This window comes from Haliotis rubra, unplaced genomic scaffold, assembly GCF_003918875.1.
Source record: "Haliotis rubra isolate DU_JTF1 unplaced genomic scaffold, ASM391887v1 Scf108, whole genome shotgun sequence".
Taxonomy (NCBI): domain Eukaryota; kingdom Metazoa; phylum Mollusca; class Gastropoda; order Lepetellida; family Haliotidae; genus Haliotis; species Haliotis rubra.
In genome coordinates, this window is record NW_025764981.1 from 598,478 (window position 1) to 623,257 (window position 24,780).

Below are 24,780 nucleotides of genomic sequence, written 5' to 3' on the forward strand. Positions count from 1 at the left end.
GCGATACAGACAATAGCCAGTGCAAGTCTCCAATAAGAAAAGTGTGACTCCTGAAAACCAGAACAAGAACTATGACAACAACTCTGTCACACGAGTCCTGAGAACTATACCAGCACATCTAGGAGAACAAGATGAATCTGGAACTGAAGCTTTTATTATCTACAATGATATAGGCTTATTTACATCCTGACAAGAATATATCAGGAAACAAGGGACTTTAATTTGATGGTTCATGTGTCAATTCAAGTCTAAACATATTTACTGGTGTGAAACTCATCCGTATTCATTCTGAACTTTCTTTGCAATGCATTCAATTAACCTACATGACTGCTATTGAGAAACTACTCTTCTTCCAAAAGGAGATGGGGGAGATGACACGTGGTTTCAGTTATCCATTCAGCCTGTGTGTTACGTTGGTTCTATAAATGAGTTGTCTTCCTTGAATCAGCTATAAATGGTGTCCTCTCGTGACTGAGCCGATCATGACTAAACGTAAAATTGGGTGTAATAAAAACATTCATTAGAATATTTAATTGAAGTGAACCAACATTGTTTGAGATTATCCGAAAGTCTCTGTTTAAACAAAGATATGAAATAATCAACATTGCCAACGTCCTGGCTGATCCATGCATAGCCAAAACCATACTAAAATAAAATATTTCTGACACAAGTTGCCCAAGTATTGTGGCTAGCATCATCTAAGGGCTTGAGCATAATATAACAATGTTTTGACAGTCTATTATAAGGCATATACAATATGTGACACCGGTATTTAATTACTTCAGTCAAATAAGTAATTTGTATAGGAAGTCTTCCACAATCACCAAGAGCCATATTATTACAGGTATATTTGCCAACTTTCAAGAAATATTTTCAAAAATATTACGGTTAGACATATATAAAATACAAGACTCAACATGTTACTCACGATTCTATATCTTGTTCTTGAAAACAGAAAAAAAATCATCAATCATGCTTTTTGTTAGTTATTTGGTATGTTAATAATCTCAAACATTTATCTGTAAACCATTGTGTTAAATTGTACAAACAATTTTTGACAATGTTTATGATAATTTACTATACTGACCAGCATTAGATTATTTACTGTGAAAAGGATCAAACTTTTCATCACTGAAGTGGACATTTGCATTTGTAAGGTTAGCATATATTCAAAATATATGTTACTGTGAATTTTGTTACAGTGAGATTACAACCATGGTTCACGAACAATGGCGCAATCAACTTGATTACTTCATCGCCCTTCTGGGATATGGAGTGGCATCAGGAGCATTCATCAGGTTCCCTTTCTACTGCATGCGCAATGGAGGAGGTAAGCCGTACCCAAATAATGCTTCGAAATATGTATCCCAAAACCAAAAAATATACACAGATTTGTTGAGCGTCTAGACGAATGATCCAGGGGCCACTTCTTAAGTCTGCTCAGCTTACGAACTAGAGGTAGTTCTTTTATATATCATGGTTATAGTGTTTACACTCTGACTTGTGTTGTAAAGGGATTTCAAACACTGCACATGCCCATTTAATGATGTGCAAACTGCCAAGAAGATTTTTAGAGTGGAATATGCCCAGGTAAAGCCACAGGACTTTGTTAAGAACTGTCTTGTGGGTACCGGATGGATACAGAGGCCTATCTTTGTGTGACTGCATGATCTCAGTGTGGACCATTCTAGGGTAAAAAATTGCTGTAAATGGTTAATTTTGACTTGGTTCTTAGTCTTGCGATGAGTGGGTGATTTACGATTTAAAGTCACATCGGCAGTATTTCAGTCATATCGTGACTAAAACAAGTTATGCATTCATAATACATAAAGTTAAATGATAGAAACCTGTCAACAATAAAAACAACTAAATTATCACCGATATAGATGTAAAACAAGTAAGTAAATATGAAAGGTTTTAACTATTAAAATAATACAATATTTAAAGAGGATATACATGTATATCACCAACAACTGAAGGTAGATCACCACACCAAGGACCAGGGAGCAAGTACTTCTGCTTCCTGCATGGACTACAGCTGGGTTTACACCATTACTTAAGCCGTTAACGATTGTGATATTTATATGTATTTACGAAATAAAGTTAACAAAACTTTTCAAACAATTCAATTTCCTTCAACAATAATTATTAAATCAATAATTGACCTGGGTGAAAAGATCCTTATGTCTTTTGCACTGAAATTTTGATCCATTGTGATAGAAAAATCAATACAGTCAAGCAGTACATGCTTGACCGTGAATATATTTCATCACAAGGGATACAGAATGGAGGATCTTTGCCTTTCAACAGGTGCTCGTGAGTATAACTAGAATGACCAATACGACATCGGCACATACTAACCTCTTCAAAAAACAACCCAAGGAGGCATAATCAACAGTTGGTTTCATGTAATTTATTGATACCTACTTAAGTGTTCCACTTCGTTTGCATTACATCGTACATGTAAGTTCTAACGATAGTTTTGTAATCAGTATAGGGAAGTAGAAGTAGTGTCACAGAATTGTTGAGTGCTGCTTTAGTTGCAGCATCAGCCATAGCGTTACCAGAAATTCCAACAAACACAAATGATGTCGTATTTGCCAACGGCAAGAACGTTAAATAATTCAATAATTTTTTTTCAAAGTGGATGTTAAGAAGACATGTTTTAAAAGCCTGAAGACGCGAAAGAGAGTCTTGAAATACGACGAACTGTGAGAATTTAGACTGGTTTCGTATATATACTAGGCAGCAAAAGAAACGTCAGTTTGGAATCTTCCTTCGCAGAAACGGATAACTGTAAACTCATTTAATGTTTTGATTGTATATTTTTGACAACATTACATTGCCAGCATTACTCAGACCAATGTGTTATGGAAAGAGACTCATGGGGAGTTTCTAGCATCATGGTATGGGGTGGAATAGGCCTAAACCAGAGATTGGGTCATGTAGTGTTCCAGAACCTTGGTCCATGGAGAGGAGGCCGCATCACAGCGGTGCGCTACATTGACCAAGCGACCACCTCCGTGGTGTAGTGGTTAGAGCGTCCGCCCGGAGAGTGGAAGGTCGCGGGTTCGATCCCCGACCGCGTCATACCAAAAGACATTAAAATATGGTACTTGTTGGTCCCTGCCTGGTGCTCGGCATTAATAGGTACAACAAGGACTGGTCGGCTCGGAGTCAGTGTAATGTGTCTGAGTGGGGTATTCATGCTTCACTGCGGCATGATATCTCAGTGGGCTAGCACTATAAAACCAGCTTAAGTCTGGGCTAGTACAAGCAGCCGCCCATACACACGCATGCACGTCGTCATATGAGCGAAATATTCTCAAGTACGACGTAAAACCCAATTTCACCTCACCTCACCTCACATCGACCAAGCTCTCAGACCCCACGTCATACCACATTTCGCACGTTACCGGAACAACATATTCCAGCATAATAACGCCCGGGCCCATACTGCCAAAGCTACACGGTACTTCCTACAGCAGAACGGTGTCAACATAATGAAGTGGCCAGACCTTAGTCCTGATTTAAACCCAATTCAAATTCTTTGGGATGAAATTCAGGGGAGACTGAATAATGTCATACCAAGGCCGAACACAGTCGATTTCTTGCGCTAGGCTTTTCTCAGAGTGTGGTTCCAAGTGCCAATGGCCTTCATCAATCGATTGGTGCACTCCATGCATAGACGCTGTGCTGCAGTTATTGCCGCTCGTGGTGGTCACACTAGATACTGAAGTCAAGAGTCTGAAATGACTGCAAACGTTCACGTAATGTTTTTAAATTGTGCTGAGTTATTCATTGATGTGTCAAGATATTGTAAACAAAAAATCTGTTTGATCCGCTTATTAGGTTGAGTTGGGTTGAGGTGGGCTTTACGTCACATCGGCATTATTCCAGCCATATAGTGACGAGAACAAGTGTGCATTAATAAACATTGTAAGTACATACTCGGAATGAGTTTAATTCAAAAGCATATATTCATTACATTGTCATTTAAAAACAGAAAAAGTCATAGCACTAAATTTAAAGGCAGGCAATTGTTAGTCACATTACACAGTTACAATTTATGATACAGATCAACTTCCCTCAGGTAGTTCACTATCAGATGAGCGCTCACGCGGGAGAACAGATCTTTCAGATTTGTTGCTTCATAATGTGAGTCCCTTGCAGTCGATAAGTCCACAGTCAAGCAGAATATGCTTGATGGTGAAAACCTCATCGCAAGAGACACAGATGGGTGGTCCATCCCCATCCGTTTTCAGGAGATAGTCATGAGTAAACAGACTGTGGCCAATACGACATCGTCGTAAAAATACCTCACCACGTCTTGACTGACAACCCAATTAGGTATAACCAATTGTTGGCTTCAGTACATACAGTTTATTTCTTCCTACTTGAGTGTCCCACCGTTTTTGCATGAGGTCCCGAGTACAGCTTTTTGATAGTGGATTTGAAATCACTGTACGGGATCAACAGTGGAGATAAGGGCTTGTCAAGAGCTGCTTTTGCTGCAGCATCGGCTTTTGTGTTACCTGCTATGCCGACGTGACCCGGCAACCAGCAGAGGACGATGTCACATTGGCCAGTAGAGAGGTCGTTGTAAAGTTCTAACATGTCCAGAATGATTGGGTGACTTGAAGTAACATTTTGAAGTGTTTGAAGGCAAGACAATGAATCTGCGAAAACGATGAAGTTTTTGGAATGATTCTGCTGTTTAATATAGGTCAAAGGTGAAAAGATAGCTTTGGCCTCGGTAGTGAAATGGAACTGTTGTCGGGAATCCTAGAGGAGACGGTCTTGGATCCAATGTAAGCCATGAGTCAGACAATTTTTCGGTACCACTCAGAGGGACCAAACACTTTCATGGTTTATTTAAGCTGTTATGGTCTTTACATATAAAAAAGTATGATGGCCATGTCGGTGTGGTAGTTCAAACTCAGAACGAGGCTAAGTCCAAGATGGCCGCCCAAAAAACCAACAGTTTAAAAAAAAGTCTATTCCAAGCTTTAATGGTGAGTAAAGTTTAGCAAATGGGTTGGAAATGAAAAAAAGGCAGGTACAATTAGTGCTAACATGATTAAAAGGATTTAATTAATATCAAGTTATGTTATTTGATAAATTTAAATCATATTTGTTCCTGTTTTTCAAGAGTCGAAATTGTAAGCTCAAAGAACATTTTCGAAAACTCATCATTTCATTTATTCTGAAGACAGCTCTTTAATTTCAAATAGTGAGAGCACCTTCAAGTTACTTAAATTGGTTTGTGATAGTCACTGTTCCGCATCATAAACGTTAGCTTCATCATCAGTGTCGCTCTTCGGCATGTCATGGTCCTCACATACCATCTTGTCAAAAAGTCTGGTTCCGACATGTCACAGTGCATTTCAGTCCATTGGTGAGACATTGACAACTTGGCAGTTTAAAGACTGTTGTGTACTTGCAAAAAATGAACCCAAGAACAGCTTTGGAGCAAGGGGTCTTGTCAGGAGGGTAGTCTGATCCCCTCCCCACTCTGTATTTGAAACGACTTTTAGTAAGTCCAGAGCCTTCAAGCACTTGGTTTGCAAATGTTTTATGTGTGGTAAGAATGTCAGGTGACGGTCGAAAATGAGTCCCAGGAATTTGACCTCTTCTACTACCTTAATGGGAGTTCCATCTAAAGATAGGTCTGGATCCTTGTGTGGTTTGTATTTACGACAAAAGTGAATACAATTTGTTTTGGTTTTGAAAACTTAAAGCCATTTTCATTGGCCCAATTTTTGGATTTTGCTAAGGCAGAGTTGTAGTTGTCTTTCTATTGCATGCATGTTCTTACCACGACATGAAATATTGAAATCGTCCACGAAAAGGGACCCATCAACACAACTGTTCAAGACGTTAGTGAGGCTGTTAATTTTGATGCTAAAAAGGGTGACAGACAGGATGCTGCCTTCCTTGAGGGACGCCCTGATCTTGGTGGAAATAATCAGACAATGTGGAACCTACCCGTACTTGAAATTGTCTGTTGTTTAAAAACTGAGATAGGAACTGAGGTAATCTGCCCCTCAATCCAAATTCATGTAAATCTTTTAAGATACCATGTTTCCACATTGTATCGTATACTTATTCTAAATCGAAAAAGATAGATACAGTATGTTGTTCGTTGACAATGGAATTTTTATAAAAGATTCCAGACGCACCAGATGGTCAATGGTACTTCGTTTTTTTCGGAAACCACATTGGAGGTCACTAAGCAGGTTATTGGTCTCCAAGTACCAGATTAATCGATTGGAGCGGTGGGGTAGCCTAGTGGTTAAAGCGTTGGCTCGTCACGCCGAAGACCCGGGTTCGATTCCCCACATGGGCACAATGTGTGAAGCCCATTTCTGGTGTCCCCCGCCGTGATATTGCTGGAATATTGCTAAAAGCGGCGTAAAACTAAACTCAGTCAGTCAGTCAGTCAGATTAATCGATTGTTGACCATGCGCTCCATGGTTTTACAAACACAGCTAGTTAGTGATATAGGACGGTAGTTTGAGGGATCAGTATGATCCCGGCCAGGTTTTGGTATAGGGATAATAATGGCGTTGTGCCACGAAGGAGGAAAGTTGCCGGTTGTCCATATGTCATCAAATATATTGAGTAGAGTTTCCAAACTTGAATCAGGAAGGTGTTTCAGAAGCTGATAATGAGCTCGTGAGCCTGCCCCAGGGCAGTACGTAGTTCATGGAGAGAAAACGTTTCATTGTAATCCTCACCATTATCAGAGTTAAACTTGACTGTTTTCTTTTCTTGTTGGGTTTGGTGGTATTTCTGGAACTTGGGTTATAGTTTGTGGAAGAGGAGTGGTTTGTCAAAGTTTCGCCACGGTTATTTGCAATTTTAAATTTATTTCTTAAAAGAGAGTCACCATATCTGAGATGGCGAACACCAGATTTGGATCCTTTGCCCTTAATCTTTTGAATCATGTTCCACACCTTCGACATGGGTGTGCGGGAGTTGATTTTGGACACATATTTCCTCCATGACCGGCGCTTAGTTTGTTTAAATATACCTCTTGCACTGGCATTTGTCATTTTAACGGCATTCAGGTTATGCACTGTAGGATGTTGTCGGAAGTATTTTTCCGCCTTCTTCCTATTTTTTCTAGCTTGTTTGTGTCAAACCATGGTTTGCGTATGTGCGGGTTTGCAGAGGACTTGGGAATGGTTTCGTCTCCAATAGTATTTAAGATATCAGAAAATAGTTCCATCGAATGAGGAACATTCCTGAAGTTGTCCGGTATAAGTTTTTCAGAGCAGAGAGTTTGGAATAATGGCCAATTGGCCATAGTAAAATTCCATCTTGTTGAAGGTGGTTCATCCGCGGGATTGATAGGAGTAAGAATAGTTGGGAAGTGGTCACTTCCACAAAGGTGATCGTGGACCGACCATTCAAACTCGTTTAAGAGATTAGAATCCGTAAGTGATAGATCAAGTGCAGAGTATGTTCCAGTGGCAGGATGGAGACAAGTGTTTGATCCATCGTTGAAGATGCATAGATCATTATTGGAGAGAAAATCTTCAAGGACCTTTCCCTTATTATTTGTATCAGTACTCCCACATAGAGGGTTATGGCCGTTCAGGTCGCCCATGATTATGCAGGGCTTTGGGAGTTGATCATACAAGTTCTGAAGATCTGATAACTGGACAGTTGAGGAGGGAGGAAGATAGAGTGAACATAGTGTAAACCCTATGTTCAGAGTCATTCGGACAGCAACAGTTTGTAGGTTGGAATTAAGTGGAACAGGGCTATGGAGGATGCCCTGCCTCACCAGGATAGAAATGCCTCCTGTAGCTTTTACACCGGTAGGAGAAAAGGAGTGGTAGGAGCTGTACCGACGGATGTCAGATTTATCAGTCCTTTTTAGGTAGGTTTCTTGGAGATAAAACGCGGATGGTTCTTCCACTGGTGTCATGTCACGTGAACGTGAGAAAGCGTTTGCTGAACTCCTACTGGTGTCAGGTGGAGATGGAGTGACCTCCATATCCAGAGGGCCAAAGGAGTTATGGACCTCGACGGGGACCTCTGAAGGAGAGGTGGCCTTTGGTTTTGTGTTTGGCAGTTGCTCAAGGTGCTTTAGTCTCTGTAGCTTCTTTCTGTCCCTTTTTTCGCGCGCAGTTTCTGTTTCTGGTTTGGGCATTTGTTCTGGTGTTTGTGATTCAGAAGTTTTGACTTTTGGCTTTGGAGATGGAGTGGCTGAGATGGGCTGAGTTGAGTTGAGTTGAGTTGGCCGAGAAGACATGACCCATGTCAGATCGGTCTGACAAGAGATAGTTGCAGTAGTGATAAAAGGACGGGAGACAGCAAAAGAGTAGGTGATGATTGAAGGGGCTACAGTTAAACTTGCAACCCTCTTCTGAGCTTCATGAAAAGAGACATTTTCTTTGTGCTTGATCTTTATAATCTCGGATTCGCGTTGCCACACGGGACAAGATTTGGAGGAAGCCATATTACCACCGCAGTTTGGACACTTCACTCTCTTAGTCCAGTCATTGCTCTCATGCTTGTCACCACAGCGGTAACAAACAGCAGAAAAACGACAGGACTTGGATCCATGTCCAAACTGTTGGCAGTTGTAGCACCGGAGTGGATTAGGTACCTAAACCTCCACACCAATGCTGCAATAACCGTCTCTTAGTTTCGGGAATCAAAAGAGGTAGGTGTTTGTGGGTTGAGCCACACCGTCCTTCTTAATAGTGAATCTCTTCACAGCTATGACAGACTGCCTGGAAAGTTCCTGGACAATTTGTTCCTCAGTCATGTCAGACAGGCACCGAGCTCTGTCCCGTACAATGCCTCTACACGTGTTCCCGCTTACTATGTTCATTTCTGTAATGATTTGTTTACAGTGCCTATCTAATTCTGAATTCGTACTGTTGTTGTTGTTGTTTTTTGGCTGCTGAGTATAGTTTAGAGCTGTTAATATGGCATTAGCCTCTCCTGAAAAGATGGAGCCGCCATCTGGTAATCTTGAAAGTATTATCCAATGAGAGAGGCACCAGCAACACTGTCATCATCCTTGGATCCATCTGTGCAGATGGATTTGCAGGTATCATAAATGTTCTTAATTCATATATTGTTGTTGGTAAATAAGTTGGTTTGTTTCAGATTTCATCAGTTTAGGTAATGTTAGGTCACCTTTGGCCGTACTAACTGCCATGGAGGAGAAGAAAACAGCTGAATAGGAGCTATATTTTCGAGATCGAGTGTAGCTTCAAAAACAGCAGACTGTGTTCATATTCCAAGTGGTAGAATAAGAGATGTTTTGTTATTTTAAAGTTCTTAAAGAGAATTAAACACAGTCATATGCATTTCGTAGAACATAATTCAGAAATATACCTTAGAGAAAATTTAAGACGGCGAAGTTTTAGTGATGGCTCATCAGCCTCTACATATAAACTATGAAACGGCGAGGTTCTGAAGGCTCCAAGGCAAAGCCTTAGGCCTTGTGATGAAATAAATCAATTTTTTTCAAATTGCTTTTACATGCCCCACCATAATGATGGAATCGTAGTCAGTTTTGGAGCAAGTTCATCTGCACTCGGACCTATCACAGTATGGCACAAATTTGAACTGCTAGTTTTGTTTGGTTGCCCCCCTTATTCCGGGTTAGAATTGATCTTGTTGATTCATACCAGGGAAATACATTCTTGTCACTTTGAAACATGCGATGTCAGTCTGGCAAATAATGACGTATTTCTTTTTGTTGCCAAGGAGCGTTCCTGATACTGTTCATGTTCTTTACAATCATTGGAACCATCCCCTGTGTGTTTCTGGAGATGACAATCGGGCAGTTCTCTCAGAGTGGACCTATAAAAGTCTGGAATATGTGTCCTGCTTTCAAAGGTAACAACTGAAATTCATCCAAGTAACAAAACACAAACACAATCCAGTTTCAGTTGTCAATCCATGTTTAAGTTGATTAACATTTTTGACATTGTGACATTTTAGGGCAGCTTTCTCTGTACAATTGGAACAAAAAACAATTCAAAGATAAAATTAATATCGAGTTTCAAAAAGTAACCTGTCTTAGTTTTGAAACGAAATCTACCCTAGTTTCAACACGTAACTTGCTGGTTTGCATCAGTGGTCCATTCGTCTATGGTGCTACAATTGCGTCCTTCAGGTAAGCCCATGAACATGGATGTCTATCACAGGTACGCCTTCATTTTGATACTTACTCTGTCACCACCACACCCATTGTCATGGCATTCAGCGAAAGAGTTAATGTAAAGTGGCAGTTCACATCTCGAAAACATGTTCAATAAAGGCAATGCTTCGCAAATCATTCTTCCGCGCCTTGATACCAATTATCCCCACTGTTGCAGGTATAGGTGTCGGTACCGTTGTCGTTACATGGATGTACGTTAACTATTGCAACGTCCAGTTCACATGGTTCATCTACTACTTCTACCACTCGTTCTCACACAACTTGCCCTGGTCTCACTGCGACAACGCATGGAACACTCCGGGATGCATATGGAACAGGAACGCTTCAGGTGTATCAAATGATACAACTTCTAACACAACAGACGCTGGACTTTCCTTTAACGAAACAGACGGAAGAATGACTGCTGCCGAAGAATTCTGGAAGTTGGTTTATGGATACTCAAATGTTTAGTAGCTGTTGCTTGTTTGGCTTACAACTGCATTACCTCCAGTGTATTATTGATCTTAAGAAAACAATTTATATATAATTTAGTCCATCATATTAGTTCATGTAACATTACATATGATCATGCATGATTATTGGCTATCAGTACAAAACCTGTATTCACCTTTCCATATGTTTCAAAGAACTGGACTTCTTTCTTCTGACTGAAATATTATTTGCATTACACCCACCTCACTCACTCAGTGTAGGCCACTGACATAAAGTTGTTCACTTCCACAGATTCCAGACGCTAGGAGTGAGCGATGGCCTGCACCATCTTGGAGGTCTAAGATGGCATCTTGTTGGATGTCTGGCCGTCATCACGGTGATCTTATTTCTTTGGATAATTCAAGGAATAAAGGTATCAGGGAAGGTAATATGCATAATTCAGTGGACATGTTTTTAAATTTACCTGCATGTTTTGTTGTTGTTGTGGTTGTTTAATGCTATATGGCTGCTGTCTGTAAATTATCACGTGTGCACAAGGCAATTCAGTGATTGACATCATGATCTACCCAATTGGGATACGATATGTGTCAACCAAGTCATCGAGTCTGACCACGATCCCTTTAGTCGCCTCATACGGCAAGCATGTCCTTTAGTCTCCTGAGAGTTTCTAGGACTTCAGTCCTGCCCTAGAACGAAGCACATGTGATACATGTGGTATCATCTCAGGCAAGCGAGTTTGTTCAAAATTGCCTCTGTTTACCCAGCTGAAAGTGGGTACCCTGTGAGATACGTCTTGTAACTGTTAACGTTCTAGCGCCTCACATGCAACTTGGGTTAACCGGGGTAATGATAATTAGTTTGTGATTACAGCGTTCAGTGAGCAAGTAGACTGATGGATACTAGGCGCTATAAAAATGAATTAGTAGTAGTAGTTCTAACGCGGATCATCAGTGGTTGTACCTTTATGTAATTTCTATATCCCTAATGTGTATCTCCTGATACTTGCTACTAGACTTACGACTGTCTCCGATAGTTACACGCACTATTTATCAAATATAAATAAGTCCTGCTTTTATACAAGAATCTTTTAGTTTACATAAAACCATTGAAATCCTGCCGAACGGTTATACAGTTTGCTATAGTTACCCAAGTAGTCATTTCACTCACTCACTGAATAATTATTATTCCACCAGCTTGTCTACATCACAGTAATCCTCCCCTACATCCTCATCTTGGTTTTCCTCATCCGGGGCTGTCTACTTCCGGGTTCAGCAGAAGGAATATATTACTACATCTTCCCTAAGTTTGACAAGCTCACAGACCCTAAAGTGAGCACAAATCTGTTTACACGAATGTGACTCTGAAATTACAGTGTTATGAAACAGGTTTCCTTTTGCCTTCGGTATTGTTCTAGTTTCATATTTATAACAGCGACTATATTAGCAATGCAATTTTCCTTTTAATTGCAATAATTAATTGTGGGTATTAGAAAGGATTAGAAAATGTGAAAATATTTAAAAGTGGCATAAACTTATCAACAGATTGATGGAATAAATAGTAATAACCTTTCACTGAAAGGGGAATTAAAATGTTTCATAAGAATGGTGCCATGCCAAGAACATTATTGTACACCTTCAGATACATGTCAATGCAACCGTCAAAGATTATGTTACAGCTAATTATTATCCTTGTTTTACTGGGGTATTAAGATGACCCCGTCCGTCCGTGTGTCCGTTCGTGCACATTCTTCATTTCCGGAACAGAACATAAAACCGTTCAATATTTGTTAACAAAACTTGGCTAATAGATAGGTCTGGTGGTGATTTGATGCATTTTGGTAGTTTGGGATTTCTGAATTTGTAAAAAAATGCGTTTCCATTGCAATACGTTTGACTTTGAAATTATTTGAGTTTGAACTTGGTGGGAGTGCTCTTTTCAGATGCAGAACTCTGAAACCTTTAATGTTTCTTCACCAAATTTCGCACATACATAGGTCTGGTGGTGAACTGGCATTTTGATAGTTTTGGATTCCTGAATAAAACCATTTTGGCATTTACATGGCAGTTTTAGTTGGACTGAAATGGGTTGTAGTGGTCCTTTCCAGAGCAGAACTTTCAATACTCTTCTTCCGCTTTGTGGGTATTCAAGAACCTACTGACATAAATCAAGAGTACCGCTCAACATTACAGTATCAACATTACTGAGGTACACCAAACCATGGAAGCAACCAGACAGTAAATTGCCTGTTGTTAATGCAGACATCACATAGTCATAACTAGTTGACATATTCATGAAGAATAGTTTACCATTGATGGGGATATTGATGATTCTGTCTTTTGGTTGTGATTAGCGATGTATTTACACTCACGTTTCTATGGTTTTAAGGTGTGGATTCAGTCTTGCAGCTACGCCCTGTTTTCCATGGGTATAGCCATGGGGTGTATCATCACTATGTCTGGACACAACAGAAAGGATAACAACTGCTTCAGGTATATTCTAGGTCATACAGGTGTTACTGAAATACTTCAGTTGTTGCATCAATACATGGTAAGACACATTTTATGAAAATTAGTGACTAACCAATGTCAGATTCTAGTATTTCCCTAAGCAGGAAGTATATGTTAACCAACATATAAGGACACATTTACTTCCCAACCCAGAACTAATGATTGCAACGATATTCACGTAATTGCACATATTCAAATACCTGAACGCTTTAACATTCAGACATTCAACAGTATTACAGTATAATTGTTATGTTTTTCTTAAAGGGATTCAATCAAAATATGCTTGATGGATTCACTCACCAACGTTTTCTTCGGCTTCGCTTTTTTCTGTATCGTTGGTCACGTGGCTTTCCAACGTGGAGTAACTGTTGAAGCGTTTGAATCCTCTGGTGAGTAACCTGATTATTACCTGATAAATGCTACCTGTTTCTGGTGATTTCGGGATTCCGATGTCCAAGCCTCATCAAGTCCCGGTTACTGTTTGTCAGCACCTATCCAGGCCAGTAGGTTAAATCAAAGTTGTAAACAAGACCAACATCAGCATTAATCATCCTTGACAATTTTCGGTGCTTAACAGTACAATGTAGGATGCATCAAACACTATTAAGAGTCACACTTGTGCTATGATCGCTTATGCAATTTCTTTCTTAATGAAATAATCTGTGTCGTTTCAGGCCTATTTTAGCTTATTGTTTGTAAGAGTGAGTGAGTGAGTTAAAATTTACCGTCACATCGGCAATATTACAGCCATATCGTGACGAGGATTTGAATAATAAACGAAGTCGCAATAATTTAAGTCAAATTATAAAACCCTGTCAACGGCGGACAGTAAAATAACCAGAGGATCAAAGATATAAATATAAAACTACTATGAAAAAGTAAAAACTTTTAACTATAGAAGACAGTACAATATAAAAACAGGCTATATATTGCCAACAACTGAAGGTTGATCACCATACTACTAGAGACCATGGGGACTAACAGTACATTTGCTTCCTGCATGGACCCTAGCTGAATTTACACCATCCCTTCAACCATTAGCAATGCAGTCAAATCTAGCCATACATTAAAAATGACACATATTCCACGATTAAGAAGGTGGTAAGTAATAAACTTACCTAGAATGTTTTGGAACCTACGTACCCTCTCAGGAGGACAATCATTTTACAGTAACACCACCCACCCACCCCCACCCCTTCTTTGAGAATACAGCCACTAGCAATCGCAGTTGCTAGTTTAAACTATACCAATTATAAAATACATCTATCTACTAAAATATATCAATCAAAATGAATCAATTAAATCAATTTCTTTTAATAAGGCATTAACTAATTGAGTATTTTTATTATTAACTAGGATTGCCTCCTGGGCAATTCTGACGGTCTTCAGACTTCCCCTATACACCCCCGTGGCTACCTTCACTTGTACTGTTGCTTTGGACGCCAGCTGGACCGTCCATTTTAACCCTCGGAGTTACGGGTGTTGAAGTGTATTGAAGTGCTAGAAAGCGTCCAAAACGCAGGCTAAACATGTTTTTGAGACGAGAGCGGATCGGTGAAATGCAGCCGGGGTCGCGGGGTCATGTACCTTTTAAATAGTTCCCATAGAAGATATAGTTCTCTCTTTAACAGCGGGTAGCTCCGCCATCCTTGGGTCTACGGTCCGAACGATTAGAGCTCTGGTATCACCATGACCCTAGCTATCTGACGCATACACGTATGTGCATATACTGCTCTTGTGAAAAAAACCCATAGATTTATGTGTATATAGTGCATTTGTTAAACACCCATTCAAAACAAAAATTGAAACAAAACTCATATCTGACTCTGTACTTACAATGTTTATTCATGCAAACTTATTATCGATGCTGTATGGCTAGGATAATGCCGATCTAACGTAAAGGCCAATTCAAGGGAAACTATTTCTTTGGGCATGGGATGACTTCCAGCTCAGATTTGACAGCTCCTTGTCATTGTCAATTACATCTGGCGTTGAAATTCACATCGTCTCCCGTATTTGCACGTGAACCACGCTTTGCAGTGGTAGTCTTTTTTATAGGAGATATCTGTTCTCCCGCGTGAGCGCTTTTATCTGATAGTGAACGACCTGTGGGATGTTTATCTGTATCATAAATTGCAACTGTGTAATGTGACTAACAAATTGTCTGCTTTTAAATTTCATGTTATTACTTTTCTGTTTTTCAATGACAACGTAATGAATAGATGTTTTTTTAAATAAAACTCATTTTGACTCTGTACTTACAATGTCTATTAATGCAGAATAAAGCTGTCTTTTGCAGTATTCAAGAACATTCCATGAAATATCACCAAATTAACTGACCGGTTCAGGCTGATATTCAGTCATAGTATAAAGAAATATGTTATGAAGGCTCACAGCAAACTGTCTATAAAACAAACATTTTGAAAATATACATCTTCTCTGCTGAGGAGTATCAAATGTGCGTTTATGTGCTGGATTCCTGCAATCATGATGATGTAGCAGAACGGGTTTGCGCGATCCTGGCACAGTCAAGCTGAAAAACAAACTGCTGGAGTCCCAGTTGTTACTTAAAGCGCATTGCTTTTGGGGCACTGGAATACCAGGACGCGGCGACTGTTGCTAGATTTTACTGGCGCTTCCTGTGATATGAGATAACTGACTGAAGGAAGCGACATTAAAATCTAGCAACACTCGCTGCTTCCTTGAGTTAGTTTTCTCACAACTGAAAAAATGCGAAATCCTCATGTCCCTCACTGTTTGGGGCGTAATTGTGGCGTAACTATTGACTTTTACATAATAATAGTGTGAAGCAAAATTGTTCCACATTTTATTGTCTACAGTTTGGTACCTTCAAAAAGAAAATCCATTGTGTTTTCGCAGAGCTGTGAACCCTATAAAAATGCGTTTTGCCAAATATTGACCAACTTCCAAGGGCAATAACTCCGACACTATTCAAGATATCGACATGCATTGAACAACCTAAGTAGTCCGGAGTGTGGGCTTTAAAACGATATATAGAACACTATTGTACTATTTGCCGTTCAGGAGCAGAGGATTGTAAAACAGAGGCACCGTCAAAAAGGTGCGGAAATGTGCGAAATCGCGAAGGCCGTGTTTGCGTCGTAATGGTGACGTTATTATTGATTTTTACATAACCATGATGTGAAGCAAAAATGTTTCCCATTCAATTACCTACAGGTTGGTACTTAGAAAAATGGAATCCACTGATTTTCCGCAGAGTTGAGACCTTTTTCTTAACCCTATGAAAACGCGTCTTAAAAAATTCACCAACTTTCAAGGGCGATAACTCCAAAACCATTCAAGATATCGACATGCCTTGAACAAATTAAGGTGTCCAGAGTATAGGCTTCCTAGCGGTGTATCGAACGCGATTGTACTATATGCCGTTCTGGAGAAGAAGATTTTTAAAGACAGGCACCGTCAAATCGTGAAAATCGGCAAAAAATTCAGTTTTTTCAAAATAGCGGAAAATTTGACCTGCCGGCCAACTTTCGGTATGTGTTGAATCGGCGGGGAATGATGTTGTCTACATTGAGTGAAAATTTGGTCAATCTACCTCTTATAGTTTTTGAGTTATTCAGGTGCAAAGATTTCGACATTTTGGGTTGTCTGCCCTTACCGGAAGCCGGAAGTCGGGATTTTGTCGCCATTGTATCAATTTCAGTATACAGGCTATCATCCCTGAAAGTTTCATGCAAATCGACCCAGCGGTTAGGTCAGGGGAGCGGGTACAAAATCGGTACAAATAATAATAATAATAACATTCGGATAAGAACAGTAGGTCTTCCAGACTTTCGTCTGAATTCATTTTTAATTACACTGTTTTAGTTTTACATGCTAGTTTTATGTTCATATCTGTGATACTCTAGTATTTGTACTGTCCATCGTCGACAGGTTTAACTCTTCACAATATTTTCATTTTTGTATTATATAAATTGTTTTCGTCACGATATGGCTGAGATATTGCCGATTTGACGTTAAATATTAACTCACTCACTCACTAAAAATGAAGTTCCCCTACTTTTTTAAAGAAGATATATTCAGAACATATTTAGAAAGTATCTTCATGCATGCATGTACAAATAGGTACGTACATATAGCCATGCACACAGATACACAGACAGATTCGATTATGTGGAATGGCAATCTTTTCTTTCTAATGCGAGCGTGGTGTATTCCACGTCACTCAAACAACGGATGGACGTTCGCTTGAACATTTCGCTTTAGGGTTACCTGCTACACCCAACAGTTCACGTTTGTCACTGAAAGCATACCTGTTGTTCTTAGCATATGCGTTACAAGATGGCTATTGGCCAGTCTGTCTCACTTCCAGATATGTTATTTTGTCTCCGTTTGTCTGTTGTTGAGTCATGTTGATAGACTATATATTACATCGGAATTGCAAAATGATATGTTCCCATGTATGTGGAAAGGGTTTGTTCGCCTTTTCTTGAGAACTTAGACAAATTTCACTTTAACCTTCGAACTGGTAATAAGAGCTACATTTGCTAATTCCAGTTGTGTTGCAGGGCTTGATCTTGCCTTCATCGTCTACCCGGAGGTCATTTCTGCTCTACCTCTGCCTCAGCTGTGGTCTGTGATGACCTTCCTGACCTTGATGTCTTTGGCTATCGATTCTATGGTAATGAAGAATCTCTCAGAAATTCCCTCTGAATCAATGAATAGTCTTTTTTAACATAAAACTTATTTATCTATTTGATCGTTTACGTGCATCTGTGCAGGCACCGGGTGTTGAACTTGTCATCGCTGCCTTGGAGGATATGTTTCCGCGGTTGATGAAGCGACGCTGGCTCATCATTGGTGCTGTGCTCCTCAGTCTCTTCCTGACTAGTTTGATATATGTTTCACAGGTAACAGGTTACATATACTGCAAATTGCACCACGTATGCCTTCACGATGTTACCGCCCAGTGACACCTCCTGAATAATATGTAAGGTACAATGATCCCATCCAACGCCATTACTGACCCAGCCCTAAGGCAGTCGTTCAATATAACGTTAACGGCAATATGCCATGAAAACGCTCATTCCGTCTACGCCACACCCTGTTGCATCTTTTAAGGAAGTTAAAAGTCAAATTTGATTCATCTGACAACATAACATCTGCCCAACGGCGATTGGTCCTGCCTCCTCTCTTGACACCAACAACGTTTCGTATTTTGGTAGGTAACACAGTCGTTGTGATAGGACAGTCTTATGCGCCAGTTATCGTCCTTGGTCGACCTCATCAACGTTTGTCTATCGGTATTGTCCTGGTAATCTGCTAATTACTGACTATGAAACGTTACGAGCTCATGCTACAAAGCTCTGTATTGTTCCAATATGCAACTGCACGTAGCCGTTCCTTACATGAAAGACGATGGATGCCAAGACACGTCGTCTAATTAACAATATCAGCTGAACGCACGGCCTGGTTTTTATCGCTGAAATGTAACACTGATACGTTTCACTGTAAACTGCGACTTTTACCTCGAAAGTTGTCACGTACACATCATGAAAACCGCTTGTTAGAACTAAATTGATAACACATTGTGAATGAAATAATAATTTTCTAAAACCATATAGATTCATACAACTTTGTTCCCAACTAATATGACACCAAATTGGTATATGAGTGAGTGAGTTTAGTTTTACCCCACATTCAGCAATAGTACAGCTATATGGAGGCGGTTTCTAAATAGTCGAGTCTGGACCAGGCAATCCAGTGATCAACAGCATGACCATCGATCTACGCAGTAGGGATACGATGACGTGTCAACCAAATCATCCTGACCACCGATGCGATATCATATGACAAGCATGGGTTACTGAAGATTAATTCTCCAAAATGGTATATCCCGTACTATTTTCAATAGTATATTGAACATGTAACTGTGAACGTATCCGTTTGGTCCATTATATATAAAGCGCAGGTATTAGTGAACATGTTGTTCTTGCAACATGTCGTAGTTTTCATTTTCATGAACACTTGAAAGATTCAGGGTAAGATACGAGGCAATTTTCGTGGAGCACCCTGCATTCACTGATAAGTGAAAATACATTACTATAACAGCCACCCAGTTATGATTTCTTGTATATTTCCTAGTGCTAACTAAGTATACCACAACTGTATTTAATAAACAATTAAAACAGACCCCTGAACTTTAATTTCAACTGAAACCAAAATATTTCATGATTGGAGTTTGTCTAAACAGACAAAACATATAATATAGAACATTTAACAAGCGAAAGGACACAGTGAGCGAATATGGTTTTACACCGTTTTTAGCAATCTGCCCGCAATATCACGACTGGGGACAACACGTGGGGAATCATGTTTTCTGCGTGACTAGTGCATACCCCCGACGCATTCGGAAAAGTCCGAGATATGATTTTCTCCTTACAAAACTAAGCATGGCTACTTAATTATTTTTGCGACGAAAGCTTGTCAAGTTGCTCCAAATGCGTATGAATATTAGGGAGTTATTATACCATATCTTTATCCTTTTTGATCAATATGTATATTTCAGGGTGGGATATACGTGGTGACGCTTGTGGACTGGTACGCCTACTTCCCATCGACGGCCGTGTTTGGCATCCTTGAGTGCATTGCTGTGGGTTGGTGTTATGGTAAGGATGCATCAACCTTGGTGCCTTTAAAATGTCAAATCACTGTGTCTTCCTTCAATTTGAATATTAATAAGTCAACATAGAGTATTGCATCAGACATCAAGTACAATTTATAATGTATTCCGCATGTCTACAATAAAACGTTTTGTCGGTCTTACTGAAGCATCGAATGTTGTTACCTTTGTCGCACAACGTCTGAGCAAGAGTTGACGCTATTTGAAAAGAGCATGTTCGATCGTACATCAAAAGTTGTGAAATGTAAACATAAATGGCTGAAACTGTTCGAATATTGCTCGATATGAAGGAGCGGTTGATTGTCGCACACTTGAAATCAGCTTGAGAGATTTTTTGTGTTACACTGAACACACAGATCTAAATATGAAATACATGTGGCGTCTCGCTTGTCTCGCTTCTTTCAAGTTCCGTTTGCAATTCAGAGGAAGGCAATTGACTATTTGATGTCCATTGATTGATATTAGATCATTAGTTACTATTCTGATTTTGCAATCCCGAGTAGAAATTCTGATCCATATGCATAAAGAAACAGATCAACAAGATAAATAGCACAGTTGGCGCCCATTGGGATGCCTTCTTCTTTCACTGTATTTTACAAAGATGTTATCAATGATGAGAGGACATTTATAGACAAATGTCCTGTGGTTCAACTCACAGACATAGGCTAGTCAGTAGTTGACATGAGAAAGTTTTACTTTGGCCTACAATGTGGTAACTCAAACAGCGTGTGGGTACATAGAGTACGTAAAGACATCTGAGACTGGAGATGCTAGGATAATGCTCAACATAAATAGATACAATTATATTGTGACTTCGTTCAAGATATATCCCATGTTCTCTGCATCTTTATCTTACGTTTCCTTGGGAATCTATCAATTTGAATGGTTTGTTGAAATGATAAAGAACAAAACCATCTGACCGATTTCAAAAGTTGGTATTAACGTATGACGAGAGTTACCCACGGTTCTAAATATTGGTGGCTGATGGTAGTAAATTGGAGCTTGAGCTGACGACATTTAGCTTCAAGAATGGGAATTAATATTTTGAAGGTAATGGTTGGTGTCGATTGTCACCTGCTCGCGTATCGACTAATTTGCAAACGTGTTCTTGCTCAGTCCATTCAGGAACTTATTTTGCAAAGCTGGACATGAATAATTCCAAAATCTATCAACACATTATATTTGATTGTGCTCTTTTCATTGCCCCACGTAAAATAGGCATGCTTGCTATTATTACATATGTGAAAAATATCTCGTGATTTTTCCCTCGAAGGAGCAAAGAGGCTTCAGGAGGATATCCGTACGATGTGGGGAAAGACGATACCTCGGGTCATGGTCATAAGTTTCAAGTTTGTGTGTCCTCTATTTCTAGTCGTAAGTAATTCCTGACTGCTACTTTCATACTAGCATAAACCTGAGAAATTGTTGTGCATCCCACAAAACTCATTAATTTTGTGAATAATCTCTTTTTAACATGTATTCCTCTGATCGGCTAAACTGAGAAATGAATCGCGTGAAAAGCTGCAGTCAGCAATATTCCATCAATATCATGTGGATTGTACATATTGTATCTAAGTTTGAACCAGGCACAAGCCAACTATTTGCTAACATTACGCCTAACCGAACTAAGCCAATCATCTAGTAACGATCGTAATTTATGGAGTCTGTTATTAGTTATTGGCATGAAGTACTGTAGAACCTTCCGGCCATGATTTGCCTATCCATGTGTGTATTTATTGTTTGCTGTTCCTAAATACCACAATATTACCAGCTATATGACGTCATACTGTAAGGTACGGAAGCGTAATAGGGCCACGGTGAAAAATTTTTGGGGGTCACTATCTCCTACGTAGGACTTAATATCTCCTACGTAGGACTTAGTATCTCCTATATATCTCCTACGTAGGACTTAATATATCCTTTTTAAGGATGTTTATTAAGTTGAGAAATGTCTGGCTATGCAGGACGTTAGATAGTCGAAATGTGAGTCAGTAAATATTCATGACACTAACGCAGTGTTACTGTACAATGTTATTGTGTGTGTATTACGTTAGGGTGACGTGGACCCTGTTCTAATTGCAGTTATGGAGGTTTGGGTATGGTTATGTTTAATCTATCATACATACATCTATTCACACACACAAACACACACACACACACACACACACACACACACACACACACAGAGGTGGGTGGGATGGTTGGGGTGAGGTTGTGATATGAAACTCGGGTTATAACACGACCTCCGCAAGTTGTTGCTTGCCTTGATGGGGCTAGGTTGGATCGGATGCAACGCTCGTTTGTGGTTTTATTCGTAATTGTTTACAGGTTAACTTGACTGGGGTGGACAAGTGTTGAGTGCGGCGTAAAACAATACGAAATTCAAAAAGGCAAAGAATTGTCTTTATAGTTATTTGTATAAATATAAGGGGATACGTACACATAGATTGCCACCTATAGTCTAAGACACGTCTGTACACGCAGATTATGATTCATGTGCAACGACCTCTGAAATATCCAATGCATAATAGTAAAGTGTAACAGTAAAAAGTGCAACATATAACAGTGAACTAACTGCAACGTGTAATAGTAGAAGCAAACTGAACGCAAGGCAGTAAAAGTATAACAGTTGGTCCAACACAGTACTAATGTGCAACAATTAGTTGAACAGATTGTGTGCGTGACTCTAATAAGTGAAGGATTAAGTCATATGACTCTAATAGTGAATTGGAGGAGTCCTACGTAGGAGATATTAACTCCTAGGAGATATTAAGTCCTACGTAGGTGATACTAACTCCTACGTAGGAGATATATAATCCGAGATATTAACTCCTACGTAGGAGATATTAAGTCCTACGTAGGAGTACTAAGTCCTACGTAGGAGATACTAACTCCTACATAGGAGATACCCACTTAGGAGATACTAACTCCTACGTAGTTGTCAGTAACTCCTACGTAGGAGATACTATGTCCTACGTAGGAGATACTAAGTCCCACGTAGGATATTAACTCCCACGTAGGAGATATTCAGTCCTACGTAGGAGATACTAAGTACGTAGGAGATACTGTATGTCCCATGTGGCAGTTGGTATCTCCCTACGTAGGAGATACCTACGTAGGAGATACCCACTTAGGAGATACTAACTCCTACGAAGGAGATACTAAGTCCTACGCAGGAGATACCCACTTAGGAGATACTAACTCCTACGTAGGAGATACTAACTCCTACGAAGGAGATGCATTTAGGAGATACTAACTCCTACAGAAGGAGAGGAGATTAGTCCCATACGTAGGAGATACTATGTCCCTACGTAGGAGATACCCATAGGAGATACTAACTCCTACGTAGGAGATACTAAGTCCTACGTAGGAGAGATTAAGTCCTACGTAGAGAGATATTAAGTCCTACGTAGGAGATATTAAGTCCTACGTAGGAGATACTAAGTCTTACGTAGGAGATACTAAGTCCTACGTAGGAGATACTAAGTCCTACGTAGGGAGATACTAAGTAGGAGATATTAAGTCCTACTTAGGATATATTAAGTCCCACGTAGGAGATACCACTTAGGAGATACTAACTCCTACGTAGGAGATATTAAGTCCTACGTAGGGAGATATTAAGTCCCTACGTAGGAGATACTATGTCCCTACGTAGGAGGTACTCCAAGTCCCTACGTAGGAGATACTAACTCCTACTTAGGATATATGAAGTCCTACGTAGGAGATACTAAGTCCTACGTAGGAGATATTAAGTACTACGTAGGAGATAGTAAGACCAAAAATATTTTTTACCGTGGCCCTACTACGCTTCTGTAGTAAGGAGATTCAGAAAAAGAAACAGAAAAATATTATCATTAACGAATCACACCGTCGGTTCATGAGGGATGACATATAATCCATCAGCTCTGGTTCACTTTACACCTCTTTGACAAACAGAGCGTTACTGGGTATCAGTTCTAAACATTTCTTCACAAAGGGCCTTACGGGGATATAATGACAATCGTAAAGAAAGTGCTAAATATAGGGATATTTCTCTACGATCCTCAATTTTGTAGTTCAAGATAAAAATCATAGGTTGACTGTGTGTTTGTGTTACACTCCAACTGTTGTACCAGGTGATCTGCTGCTACTCCTTCTACTCCTACCGACCCCCAAAGTACGGGGACTACATCTACCCCACCTGGGCAACAGCTGTTGGGTGGCTCATATCCTTTTCATCACTCCTGCCGTTTCCGATTGTCTTCATCTGGACGGTTTACAACACTCCAGGAGCAACCATGCAAAAGGTAGACGCAACGAAAAGACTCAAAAGTATTTTAATCTGCTTGGAACTCATTCGGTGTATACTGTCATTTATATAGCTTATTTCTCTGACTTGTACTTTGTTGACTGAGTTTGGAGTCACATTCAAATTATTTACGTTACGAAAGAATCCCAAAAGAACCAAATGTGTTCTCTGTTTAAATCAGTTTGTTTGAGATACGCATCAATATTTTGCTGCCTTTTTTTTTTCTTAAATCTAACAACATGTAACTTACTAGAACTAGCTGTTGGAGTGTTTTTGGTATCTTTCACATCTCATGTCAACATCTGTAATTCCTTGAAGGATTCTGTGATTGTAAAACATCACCAACTGTTGGATGAATATCAAGATGTTTTTATCACATAGACAAATTTCAGAAATTGAAGAAATCGTTCAAACCCAATGAATACTGGGATCGATCAACGCCTCAGGAAGATGTCCCTGGTGTGTTTCAACCAATGGTGGTACTCAGGACATGCGTTAACTCTTAAAAGCCCAAGAATATTTCTTCAAAGTTTATTTTCTTTAATTCTATATTCAATGGATACATATAACACTCTACTTTCGGTTCATCTTCACCGTTTGAATTCTCTCGAACAGCCTAAGTATATAATCTTCATGTTATTTTCTTCAGATTTTTTTAATGCTATATTCAATGAATACAGATGACTCTCTGTTT

At 39.6% G+C, this 24,780-nt stretch overlaps 1 protein-coding gene across 1 annotated transcript; it reads left to right on the plus strand.

Moving 5' to 3' along the window:
* The first annotated feature begins 1,215 nt into the window (after positions 1-1,215).
* LOC124281663 (sodium-dependent dopamine transporter-like) lies at positions 1,216-24,780 on the plus strand. The gene is made up of 7 exons (XM_046717604.1): positions 1,216-1,330; positions 17,685-17,797; positions 17,898-18,026; positions 19,685-19,784; positions 21,072-21,172; positions 23,914-24,084; positions 24,479-24,780. Exons 1-7 carry the CDS (start codon positions 1,216-1,218, stop codon positions 24,590-24,592), a joined length of 843 nt encoding a protein of 280 aa, XP_046573560.1. The 3' UTR covers positions 24,593-24,780.